The sequence below is a fragment of the Danio rerio genome, chromosome 23, assembly GCF_052040795.2.
Source record: "Danio rerio strain M-AB ecotype USA chromosome 23, GRCz13ab, whole genome shotgun sequence".
Classification (NCBI taxonomy): domain Eukaryota; kingdom Metazoa; phylum Chordata; class Actinopteri; order Cypriniformes; family Danionidae; genus Danio; species Danio rerio.
In genome coordinates this window covers 44,287,858-44,302,299 of record NC_141043.1, presented here as the reverse complement: position 1 = coordinate 44,302,299, position 14,442 = coordinate 44,287,858, and the positions used below count along the sequence as shown (strand labels likewise).

Here is a 14,442-nt window from a genome sequence, read left to right as displayed (position 1 = left end):
ACTCTCAGTAATGATTAAATCACACTGAACTGAGCTAAACTGAACTGAACTGAACTTAAACACTAAAAACTGAACTACACTGTTCCAGTTACTATGACCATTTATGTGAAGCTGCTTTGACACAATCTACATTGTAAAAGCGCTATACAAATAAAGCTGAATTGAATTGAATTAAATCATAACTCCCACAGAATGATATGAGGAAGGTATGATTAAACTTAAGAATGACACTTACATTTATCCAACTGTCCTTTCCATCCATCATTCCATCCATCTTTCTATCCTTCAGTCAATTCGTTCATCCAGCTTTCTATCCATCCATACAGTCCATATATCATTTTATTCAATTATCTCACACCAATTTTTCTGTACAACTATCTTTTCTATCTATTTGCAATCCATCCACACATTCATCAAATCTCTCTCTCCGTCAATATATCCACCCATCCGCCCAGCCATCCATCATTATTTCTATCTAACTAACATCCATGATTCTGTCCATTGTTCTCAATTTAGAATTTGGTGCACCCTTCCATCCATCCATCCATCTATCCCTCTTTCTAATCTATCCACTGTTCTTCCAGCTAACCATTGTTATCCTTCTGTAAATCAGTCCATCCATTTATATTTCTCCAGTCCATCAATCTTTCTATTTACAGATCTCTCCATCCATCCATCCATCCATCCATCCATTTTTCTATCTGTCTCTGTATCAATCATTTTATCTGTCCTTCCACTCCTTCATCATTTTATTCATCTATTCACCTATCCATAAATATATTTTTGCTTCCAACATCCATACATTGATTCGCTCATCCATACATTGCTCATCGATCATCAACCAAATCTGTCTATACACCAACCCAGCAAACCAATCCATCCATCCATCCATCCACTCACCCACCAATCCAATCCAATCAGTCCATGCTGTCAGTCCATCCACCCTCCCAACCTGTCCACGAACCAATCAAATTTGAACATCCTTTCAGTACTCTATCCATATATTGTTTCTAACCATCCATCCATACACACATCCATCATTTTATTAAACCTTCTATCCACTCATCCTTTTAGCGTTCTATTCGTCCATCCACACATACATCCAATGTACAGTATCCATCATTCCATTCCATTTCCTTTTTATAATTGAATCCATGTCTAACATTATGTCTACCCTTAAGTCTTGCCATCCCTCTCTCTATCCATCCATCTATCCATCCATCCATCCATCCATCCATCCATCCATCCATCCATCCATCCATCCGTTAGCTAATTTATTCATTCATCCATCGATCCATGACTTATTCTATTAATATAATTAACCAATGATCTTTCTACCCATCCATCATTTAATCCATCCATCCACATTAAACCTTCTATCCACTCCATCCTTCTACTTGTCCATCCGCACATGCATCCAATGTCTCCATTATTCCATTCATCTATATTAAATCCACAATTTTATCCATCTGTCCATTGTTATGTCTGTCCGTCTGTTTATTTGTGTGTTCATTCATTCAGTCATCCATCCCTTATTCTATTAATATATTTTACCATCCACCTTTTTTCCCATCCATCGTTTAATCCGTCCACCCATTCATCTAATTCATCAAATCTCTTCATTCATCCAAGCAACCAAACATCCATTCATAATTTTATTAAACATTGTCAACTCATCCTTCCACCCTTTCGTTTGTCCATCCACCCATACATCCAAAGTACCCATCATTCATTCATGTTTCAAATTCATAAGTTTATCTATCTCTCTTTCATTATGTCTACCCCTCTGTTCATTCATCCATTCTGTTCATTCATACCATCCATCTTCCTACCCATCTATTCATCAAACCTCCATCTGTACATATTTTCATTCATTCATTCATTCATTCATTCATTCATTCATTCATTCATTCATTCATTCATTCATTCATTCATTCATTCATTCATTCATTTATTGATTTAGCCAGTGATAATATATTTAACCACCCATCTCCCTGCCCATCCATCTTTATATCCATCTATCTTATTAATCAAATCCATCCATCCATCCATTCATGCATCTATAATTTTATCCATCTATCAACTCATCCTTCCACTCTTCTTTTTGTCCATCCAACTATTTAATTAATCTATTTTAACTCTATAATTTCATCCATCTGTCTATCATTATTTCTACCATTCTGTACATCCAACCATCTTTCTTCCAACCCATCCATCCTTTAATCCATCAACCCATTCATCCTGTTCATCAAATCCATCCATCCATCCATCCATCCATCCATCCATCCATCCATCCATCCATCCATCCATCCATCCATCCATCCAATCTATCTCTCAATCCAATATATCTATTTAACTATCCCATCAATTTATCCATCCATCCATCCATCCGTCCGTCCATCCATCTTTTATTCCATCGACCCATTCATCCTATTCATTAAATCCATCCATCCGTCCATTCATACTTCCAATCTATCTCTCAATCCAATATATCTATTCAACTATCCAATCCATCCATCCATCTATCTGTCCATCCATCTATCCATCCGTCCATCCATCCATCCATACTTTCTATCAATTCATCCATCCATTCTTTCTATCCATTCATATTTTAATCCATCGACCCATTTATCAAACTCATCAAATCCATCCATCCATCCTTACTTCCAATCTATCCCTCAATTAAATATATGTATTCAACTATCCATCCATCCATCTATTAATATATTTACCCATCCATCTTCCTACCCATTTATCTTTTAATTCATTGATCCATTCGTCCTATTCATTCAATCCATCCATCTAACCATTCAGCCATCCAATCTATCCCTCAATCCAATCTCCATCCATCCATTCTTCTATTAAAATTTTAACCATCCATCTTTCTACCCATCCATCTTCCTACCCATCCATCTTTTAATCCATTCATCCTATTCATCAAATCCATCCATCCATCCAACCATTCAGCCATCCAATCGATCCCTCATTCCATTATATCTATTCAACTATCCATCCATCCATCCATCCATTCTTCTATTACCATTTTACCCATCCATCTTCCTACCCATCTAACTTTTAATCCATCAATCTATTTGTACTATTCATCAAATTCATCCATTCAATCATACAATCTATCCCTCAATCCAATATATCAATTCAACTATCCATCCATTCATCCATCCATTCATCTATCCATCCATCCATCCATCCATCTATCCATCCATCCATCCATCCATCCATCCATCCATCTTTCTATCTATCCATCCATCCATCCATCCTATTCATGAACTCTATCTCTCCATATTTACTTCCAATCTATCCCTCAATCCAAGAAATCTTTTCAACTATCCAGTCATCCATCCATCCATTCACAGATGGTGTTGTTGGGTGCAGCAGTGTTGATGTCTCTTACCCATGATGAGAGCATTGAGGTCGGGCTGGAGACTCCTGAACTGGTTAGTGTAATATTCCCGCTGTTCCTCTGTGATCCTCCAGGGGTCGTCTGAGTAATCCACCTCCACTCGCTCCACCAGCCGTTCCACTGATGCAACCTGAAGGAGAGAAATCAACAGTCCAAACAAAAATAATAGGCTGATAATATTGGCATAAAAACTTTGCTTTTATTCCAGCGAAATTAATTTAAATGAAGAGTTTCCCAAAAAGAAAAAAATATTATAGGAAATTTTAATTAAACAACTTATAGAAAAAAAAAACTCTAATAAATGCTAATAATTATTTACTTCGACTAAGTGTAAAAAGTCTTTGCAGTTTAATAAATGTGATGAATTATAATCAAAAGGGAACATTTCTGAAATATCTATAAATAACTATGAAACATGCCATGCATTGTACTGTTGATTAATGAGAAAACCTTTGGATTGTTGAATCAATCCTATTATTATTTATATTATTCTTGAATAAAAAAGCTAAATATTTCAATGTTAAAACTATTTTTGCTAGCACATATCACTACTTAAATTAAATTAACTTAATAATAAACTTATAATTTATCAAGCAATAAAGGGCATCCACTGTGTAAAACATATGCTGATTAAGTTGGCGGTTTATTCCACTGTGGCGACCCCTGATAAATAAAATAAAAATAACAGGTAAAATAAAATGCAATAAAACAAAAAATGTTTTAATAAAATAAAAATATATTTTTATAAAAAAAAAAATCTAATAAAATAAAAAAAAATAAAATAACGGGTAAAAATAAAGTTTTATAAAATAAAAAATGTAATTTAATAAAATAAAATGTAGTGTAATTAAAATAATTATTGTAATAAAATGTCAAAATAAAATGTAATTTAATAAAATAAAATAATTTGAAAAATAAAATAAAATGTAAAAAAAAATCTTTTAAATAAATAAAATTTTATAAAATAAAATTAAATGTAATAAAATGCAATGCAATAAAATCAAATGGGTAAAATAAAAATTTAATGTAATAAAAAATTTATTTAGAAAAATAAAATAAAATGTAATTTAAAACATTTATTAAAATAAATAAAACAACAGGTAAAATAAAATAAAATGTCTAAATAAAATTTAAATAAAGAAAATTAAAAAAAGAAAAGAAAAGAAAATAATATAAAATAAAATAACGGGTGAAAGTTTTTAAAATAAAATAAATTAAATTAAATTAAATTAAATTAAATTAAATTAAATTAAATTAAATTAAATTAAATTAAATTAAATTAAAAATAAAATAAAATAAAATAAAATAAAATAAAATAAAATAAAATAAAATAAAATAAAATAAAAATACTCACGCGTGTGATGGAAGGCTGCTCCGGCTGCAGTTTGAAAGAATAATGGCCTGGAGAAGCATTTTCCTGAGGAACACTGGGACGACCCGGCATTTTACCATCATACGCTGTGAGTGACAAGACAAAAAGAGACTGAATCCCTCAAGAGGATTACATTACTGTGATCATCGATTATGGCATATAAATATTTTGACAGCACTGATGCGGAAGGCACAGACACGGCATTAAACACTGTCAGCAGATGAGACTGAAACAAAAGACAACAGAACAATAGAGAACGCTTAAAAAAAAAAAGACTTACTGGAATAATAAATGAAATAGTGAGTGATTAAATGATGGTGTGAATTATTCAGCATGATGATGATGATCATGATCTGTGATAGGACTGCAGTCTGGAGAATTGGGCTTTTGATCTTGTGAATGTTTCTACATCTGAAGCTCTTTCAGCACATCAGTTCTCCTCTGTGTAGATGATGATTAAGTATTAATGATCACAGCTGACTGATGAAGAAAGCAGAGCTGCACTCAATTATGATGATGAGTGGGAGATACCGATAAGAAAAACTCTATCTGTCCATCCATCTGACCATCTGTCTCTCTTCCCTTCTTTCTTTCTTTCTTTTTCTTTCTTTCTTTCTTTCTTTCTTTCTTTCTTTCTTTCTTTCTTTCTTTCTTTCTTTCTTTCTTTCTTTCTTTCTTTCTTTCTTTCTTTCTTCCTTTCTTTCTTTCTTTCATCCCTCTTTCTATTGTCCTTCCATGCTTGCATCTACCGATCCATCCATCTTTCTTTGCCCATTCATTTTTCTATCCATCGCTCTATCCAACTATCCTTCCATCTGTCCATTAATCCATCCATTAACCCATCCATTAATCCATCCATCCATCAATCCATACATCCTTTTTTCTTTCATCTATTCATCTTTCTTTGTCCATCTATCCATCTTTCTTTCTATCCATCCAACTATTCCTAAATCCATCTTTCTTTTGGCCATCCATTCAACCATCTGTCCATCCATCCATCCATCCATCCATCCATCCATCCATCAATCCTTCCATCCATCCATCCATCCATCCATCCATACTTTCTATCAATTCATCCATCCATTCATCCATCCCTTCTTTCTATCCATACATCTATCCATCCATCCATCCATCCATCCATCCATCCATCCATCCATCCATAAATACATACATCCATACTTTCTATCCATCCATTCATCCATCCATTCATCCATCCATCCATCCATCCATCCATCTTTCTTTCTTTCGTCCATTCATCCACATTCATCCATCTATCTGTCCATCAGTCCGTCCGTCTGTCTGTCTGTCTATCTGTCTGTCTATCTATCTATCTATCTATCTATCTATCTATCTATCTATCTATCTATCTATCTATCTATCTATCTATCTATCTATCTATCTATCTATCTATCTATCTATACATCCTTTTTTCTTTCATCTATTCATCTTTCTTTGTCCATCTATCCATCTTTCTTTCTATCCATCCAACTATTCCTAAATCCATCTTTCTTTTGGCCATCCATTCAACCATCTGTCCATCCATCCATCCATCCATCCATCCATCCATCCATCAATCCTTCCATCCATCCATCCATCCATCCATCCATACTTTCTATCAATTCATCCATCCATTCATCCATCCCTTCTTTCTATCCATACATCTATCCATCCATCCATCCATCCATCCATCCATCCATCCATCCATAAATACATACATCCATACTTTCTATCCATCCATTCATCCATCCATTCATCCATCCATCCATCCATCCATCCATCTTTCTTTCTTTCGTCCATTCATCCACATTCATCCATCTATCTGTCCATCAGTCCGTCCGTCTGTCTGTCTGTCTATCTGTCTGTCTATCTATCTATCTATCTATCTATCTATCTATCTATCTATCTATCTATCTATCTATCTATCTATCTATCTATCTATCTATCTATCTATCTATCTATCTATCTCTTCCTTCCGTCTGTACGTACACCCATTCATTTTTCATCCATTCATGCATCTTTGGTTGTTCATCCATCCATCCTTCTTTCTATCTATCCATGTATCCAACTATTAATCTATCCATCTATCTTTCTTTTGTCCATCTGTCTATCTCTCATCTTTCTTTTCATCCATCCATCCATTCATGTCTATATTCATCTATTCATCCTTTCTATGTATTTGTCTATTCATCTGTCAATCCATCTTTCTGTCCATTTATCCATCCTTCTTTCAATCAATCAATCAATCAATCAATCAATCAATCAATCAATCAATCAATCAATCAATCAATCAATCAATCAATCAATCAATCAATCAATCAATCAATCAATCAATCTCCAATATTTGTAATAGTATTCATGTCTATCTAAAACACTAAAATACACTCAGTGAGACTAAATCAAGTCTCCTCTTGCGCTACATTATGTTGTGCTGAAGGGGGCGCTGTTGTATATGCAAAAACAAAGTCCTCATGACAATCTGCATTAGAGTCACTCTGTAATGAACGCATGATTTTGCATCTATGGCAAGTTTTGATATAAATGAGAGTCAACTGCAAATGACCAATGAAGAGAGTTTATTGTGCTTCAAAACTGCTTCATGCTCAACTGTTCGGGAGTGTAATGAGCCACGCGGAAAAACAAGGAGTGTGTTATTACATTAAACACACCACTATGGCTACACAGCATATGCAGGCTCAAGGCATTTTCCCAGGAAAGCATGTCTGTGTGTGTGTGTGTGTGTGTGTTTCATCAGAACGTCTAGTGAGTGTGTTGTGCTGCCTGTTGATGTGTGTGTGTGTGTGTGTGTGTGTATGTGTCATCAGAACGTCTGGTGAGTGTATTGTGCTGCCTGTCAATGTTTGTGTGTTTCATTAGAGGGTCTGGTGTGTGTGTTTTGCTGCCTGTGGATGCACTGAAGCCTTGTTAGTCGACAGGTGTGTGTGTGATTAGACGAGTGTGATATCAATCCGCCACAGGAGAGCAGCAATTAGCCAACTGTTTTCTGAGGGCAGACGGCAGCTCAAGGCTGAACACACACACAAATACATACATGCGCACACAAAGACACACACACAGAATGACATACAGAAACGCACACACATATACACACGCACGCACACGCACGCAGGCACACATACAAAGGTAAACACAGACTTACAAACATGCGCGCGTAGAAATACACAAACTCACACATACACACACACATCCGTACACACAAATATACACATACAAACACACACACATATACACAAACAAAAACATAGACACAGGCATACACAGACACCCACACACCACACACCACACACAGACATACATACACATACACACATACATGTACATATACACACACAAACACAAAACACACACATACACAAAACCACACACATAGACATACACACATAGACATATACACACACACACACACACACAAGCAAACACACATTCACATACACGAACAAACACACATGCACACGAACACGCACACACACACACAGCTGTCTGACAAAATCAGGGTATGGAGCCACGTCTGCGGTCACAGTGTGTGAAACACGCCGGCTGTGTGCTTCTGTTACCTAATAACATCATCACAGCATGTGTGTGTGTGTGTCTCTGTGTGCATGTGTATGTGTGTGTGTGTGTGTGCGTGCATGTGTAAATATTTTCTCTCACTTTTGCACTGGCATTGCTGCAAAAATAACTTTATCAGGAACAAAAAATAAAAATATAAAAAACAATGAAGCATTTAAGGCAATTTGAGTATTTTCTGATGCAAATGATCATCCAGAACTCCAATACAAAATGAGCTAAAAACACTTGAATTATTTATAGTCAAAGTACATCTAATACACTACCTGACAAAAGTCTTGTCCACTATCCAAGTTTTAGCAACAACAAATAATAACTGGACTTCTAGTTGATCATTTGGTATCAGAAGTGGCTTATATGAGTGGCTTGAATATAGATTGTGCTTATTTTATCGCAATAAAATATGATCATGCCTTGATTATTAATGATTTAATTAGGACAGTAAGGTCTGACTTTGTAAGACAAAAGTCTTGTCTCTTAACAGAAATAATGTCCAATATAGAATACAAAGTCATGCTGCAGTGGAAACAGAGTTAATATCGTGTCTGACTCCATCATGGGCTTGGAGGTCTGCATCCATACATCCATACAATGACTCAAATCACTGATTAATAAAGTCATCTGGAATGCCAAAGAAAACGTTTACAAGACTCCTAGAGTTCATCAAGACTCTTTGGATTCATCTTCAATGCCTCCTCCTTCATCTTAACCCAGACATGCTCAACAATGTTCCTATATGGTGAATGTGCTGGCCAATCCTGGAGCATCTTGACCTTCTTTGCTTTCAGGAGCTTTGATGTGGAGGCTGAAGTATGAGGAGCGCTATCCTGCTGAAGAATTTGCCCTCTCCTGTGGTTTGTAATGTAATGGGCAGCACAAATGTCTTGATTCCTCAGGCTGTTGATGTTGCCATCAAGCGGCAACCTCCCGCTCTCCCTCAGGAAGCCAAGACGGAAGTAACTAAAACTGCAATTCATCCGAAATTCCGCTAGTCCTGGCCTCTCCTGGCTCCAAAACAGAGCTAATTTCAATTGAGTCCACTGTTAGAATGGCCAACTTTACAGCAGAAAAAAAGGTGTTTACAGCCTGGTACAAAAAAAGATTTTGGTTAATACAGCTAATATTACCCTTCATGACAACTGTGAGGGGGGTGAATTTTTTTTATAACTCATCCGTTTCCTTTATATTAAGTTATATTAAGTTTGCATAATTAAGGGAGTGGCCACTTGATTGACAGCTAGGTCTCGTTGGTCGCCGTCACGTCACCTCAGCCGAATCCTGCAGATTAGCCACTGAACTCGGCATATTTATCGTATTTCTGTGTTGTTTTATGCGGCTTTACACTGTCAACTGCCTTTTGGACTTGTTTCCTACAATTATTAGATGGCATGGCATGCTGAGTGCACTTAATTGTGCTCACAAACCATTCACACTGCCTCCGTTTCCCATGTGAGTAAAGTTATATACTTATATACCATCTCTATACATGTATTTGTTTTATTTAAGATCATTTATATTTATATTTAGAGCTGTAATGCACTGCAGAATCTGTCAGATTGATTAGCTGTAGGCTCTAGAATCGTCATCTGAAGCGTTGTCATACAGTGTTATGCTGGATTTCATCAATAGTCTTACATTAACTAACACAGACTATATCTGAAGTGTTTGGATGTAATTTGCGTTTTCCTTCTGTTGAAAAACGTCATAAGAACAATGTTTAGTGGCTCAATGTGTTACAGCAGTGTTTTTAAAAGTCTAAACACTTTATTGATATAGTGTACAACAAAGCACAAGTGGTCAGAATACAAGCGAGTCGCAGGTGATAAAGTATTAAGCATTTCTCCCAAAGTAAAGTGTGTCTGAACCAGGTCCAAGCTAAATGCTAGCAGGTGTCTGTAGCTCCGCTCACTCTCCGCCTCTTTGCCCTTGTTTGGTATCCCGCCGTGGGTGTGATGACGCATGAACAAAATGGCGACAGTTGGCCGCGCCTACTTGTGGCTTATTTTGCGCTCTTCAGAAACCTATGGGTGACGTCACGGATACTACGTCCATATATTTTACAGTCTATGGTTGCCATGCACTCTGCAGATCTCCTTACGCACCCCCATACTGAATGTAACCCCAAACCATGATTTTTCCTTCAGCAAACTTGACGGATTTCTGTGAGAATCTTGGGTCCATGCTGGTTCCAATAGGTCTTCTGCAGTATTTGTGATGATTATGATCCAGTTCAACCAATGATTAATCTGAAAAATCTGCTACTTTTCCAAATGATAAACTAGAAGTCAAGTTATTATTTATTGCTCTTATAACTGGGATCAACAACAAGACTTTTGTCAGGTAGTGTACATTTGATCTACAACAGATCTGCCAAATGCCCCAGCCAGGACTCAAACCAGCGACCTTCTTGCTGTGAGGCAACAGTGCTAACCACTGAGCCACCGTGTCGCCCCAAACGTGGTTTACTGATTTTTCATTGTGAATTCCAAATGATTGACAGTGGCTCTTACCCAATAACGTGTCTGTTCCGTTTCTCTGTGCACTGTATGTCAAGCTGCGATAGGCTGATGGTGAGCGGGGCGGAGAGATGCTAGGTGGAGACCTTGGTGGGGACCACGCCTCCTGTCAGGTACAAACACAGAAATGAGTGAATACACTAAACTAATAATCGAACATTAAATAATGTAATAAATAATAATACAATAATAATAATAATAAAATTCATTATAATAATGATGATGATGATGATGATTATTATTAATATTATTATAAATAAATATGGTCACTATTATCATCATCATCATTATTATTAAAGAGCACATAGTTTACCCCTTTTTTAATATTTAATATTAATATTATGGTTCTTCTGAGTGTGCCAGTTTAGCTTCAATTAAAAAAATTATTCAGATATTTTAATTATAATGTGTTAAATGTGCCATTTAGGGGGCGTGCACAGCTTGCTGTTTTAGGGGTGTGTTGCTTCACATGAAAATTAGTTTCGACTTCTCGTCCAACGTAACAAGGGGGTGGAGCCAAAAGCTCCCTCGCTATGTGTTTGGCAACAGACTTCAGCGGAGGTTCAACGTCAACGCTTGACAGAGGGCGTGTCTGAAGTTGGGGCTGACGCGATCATCATAGCAGCGTCAGCCAATGAAATTAGTTAGCAATAGGTCACTGTCTGAGCTGGTGTATTTGCATACAGCGATCTAATTGGCTGACGCTTCCGTCGGCGCTTGAAAAGTTGAGCAAGTCACAACTTTTGCAGCGAGCAACGCCTCTGAAGCGTCACCGATGGATAAACAATGCAGTTCGGCAACGCCTGACGTCACCCATTCAAAGTGACTGGGAAGCGTTGAAGCTGACGCCCCGTGTGAATGGGCTGTGAGCGTCGCTTTTGGTGTGTTCGTTATTTTATTTCCAATCGAGCAACACACACGTAAGGCAGCATGCTCGCACTTTCCAGTTGCACCTAGTTAAGATCACAGGGAGCTTCTGTGACCACGAGAAATGCAAACGAATGAAGTTTAAGGTAGACGCAATGAAAAATACAGATGTTTGCAAACCCACCTAAAGTTACAAACAATAATAATTACGATTACAACGATCATGTGGTGAATGTTGATCATGTATTGAGCCCAATGAGCCTTACATCCAAAAATAGAGCAAGGGTGTTTCTTTACTAACATGGCTTTGACTCACACGCTGAAAATGGCGGACGTGAAACAACAAACTGAGGATATGGTGATGCGCCTGTCAATCAACATTTGGTTGGGCGGGGGGACCACACTCCTACATCAAGTTGTGGTTGGTCTAAAAACAGCTCCAATTGGTCCACCATTATTATGTTGTTATTATTATTCATAATATTATTATTATTATTTTTATCATTGAATAATTAATTATTTTATAAACAATTATACATTTCTTTACTAAAACATGTATATTATACGTTTTAATGTTATACAATAAATATTAATAAATGACAGATAAACCACCACACCAAATAATGTCATTCAAAATAATAATAAAATAACATGAACCGAAATAACCGTAATACTTTGAAATAATAAAATATTCATAATGCACATTACATCGAGCCTTTTATTTATTTGAAATAATATTTTTATAATAATAATTATTATTATTATATATTCTAATGCATATTAAATTCATTCATTGATTTTCTTGTCGGCTTAGTGCCTTTATTAATCGATTAATTAAGTAATAATAATAATAATAATAAAATAATAATAAAATAATAATAATATAATAATAATAATAATAATAATAATAATAATAATAATAAAATATTATTAATAATAATCATTATTATTACTATTATTATTGTTAATATTATTAAATAATTATTATGGGTTTTATACATGCAACAAATCATCGTAATGTAAAATATTTAAAATACAGTATGACAATAAACAATAATAAACTTAACCATTTTACAGCATAAATAATATTAACTGACAGATTATGCATATGCAATGAGTTCTTCATAATTAATAGATTATTGACAATATTATGAATTTTAATAAATAAATGATTTCATTCAAATTAACAATAAAATAATCTGATAATAAACAGCACTAAAATAACAAAATAAAAATTAAACACATTTTCTATTTTTTTAATTATTTTCTGAAGTAGAATAAGTAGAAAAGGTGAAATCCAGAGTCTTTCCAGTGATGGTTAAATAAAGACACTGCAGATGCATGTGAACGATGCTGAACTGACCTGTTTATCCATGCTGGTGTCTGGATGTCTGAGCACAGCTCTGTCTGTTGGGGGGCGAGGGGCGGAGGCTGGGACAGAGCCCAGGGTGTGGGGCTGGCTCTCATTGGTCGAGAGGTGATTGGCGTAACGCGTGTCGAGCTCATTTGTTATTCCAACAAACACAGGAAGAGGAAGTTCTGTAGGGAAGATAAAGGATGCCACATTCAGAACAGCACAATAGTAAACAATTCAGAGTCAGTGCACTTCTAGAGCAATACAGAGGAATAAGACTATCTATCTATCTATCTATCTATCTATCTATCTATCTATCTATCTATCTATCTATCTATCTATCTATCTATCTATCTATCTATCTATCTATCTATCTATCTATCAATTAATTCATTCATCCATCCTTTCTATTCCACCATTCATCATATTCATCTATTTATCTATACATTCATCCATCCATTTATACATTCATCAATTCATCCATGCATTCATCCATCAATACAATTATTAATTTATACATTAATTCGTTCATCCATCCACCTATTTATGCATTCTTCCATCCATCTATCCATATTTTTATCCATCAATGTATACATTAATTCATCCATTAATCCATCCATCCATCCATCAACCCCTCCACCCATCTATCAATCTTTGCAATCTTTCATCCATCAATGCATCCATCTTTTTTTACATTAATCCATCCACCCATATACTTATCTATGCATTCTCCCATCCATCAGTCCATATACCAAATGTCCATATACTATCCATCAATCGATGCATTACTCCACCCATGCATTCCTCCATCCCTCCATCCATAAATTCTTTCATCCATCCATCCATCCATCCATCCATTTATCTACAATCAATTTATCCATCCATCAATTTATTTATCCATCCATGTATTTGTCCATGCATCCAATCCATCCATCAATGCATTCTTCCATCAGTCCATATACCATTAATCCATGTATCATCCATCCATCCATGCATTCATCCATCTATCTATCCATCCATCCAACCACCTATGCATTCTTTCATCCCTGCATCCATCCATTTATGCATTCATCCATCCATCCATCAATACATTCACCCATCTATCTATACATTCATCCATGCATCTATGCATTCATCCATCCATCCACGCATCCATCCATCTATCTATGCATTCTTCCAACCATCCATCAATTCCTGTATTCTTCCATCAGTCCATATACCATCAATCCATATATCATCCATCCATCCATCCATCCTTCCATGCATTTATCCACCAATACATCCAACTATCTATCTATTCATACATTCATCCATGCATCTATGCATT

At 35.7% G+C, this 14,442-nt stretch overlaps 1 protein-coding gene across 16 annotated transcripts in view; it reads right to left on the bottom strand.

Annotated features, from left to right (window-relative positions):
* Positions 1-14,442, bottom strand: part of reps2 (RALBP1 associated Eps domain containing 2) — a 96,660-nt gene that overhangs the window by 49,315 nt on the left and 32,903 nt on the right. For all 16 annotated transcript variants that reach the window (XR_015523963.1, XR_015523969.1, XR_015523975.1 and 13 more), the window contains exons 3-6: positions 13,125-13,300; positions 10,889-11,000; positions 4,776-4,879; positions 3,413-3,551 (exon numbers count right to left, since the gene is read on the bottom strand). Coding sequence is in view for 2 of the 16 variants with exons in the window: in XM_087307762.1 (XP_087163888.1) it covers positions 3,413-3,551; positions 4,776-4,879; positions 10,889-11,000; positions 13,125-13,300 (531 nt within the window). In the remaining 14 variants the exon portion in view is untranslated. The remainder of the gene's footprint in view (positions 1-3,412; positions 3,552-4,775; positions 4,880-10,888; positions 11,001-13,124; positions 13,301-14,442) is intronic.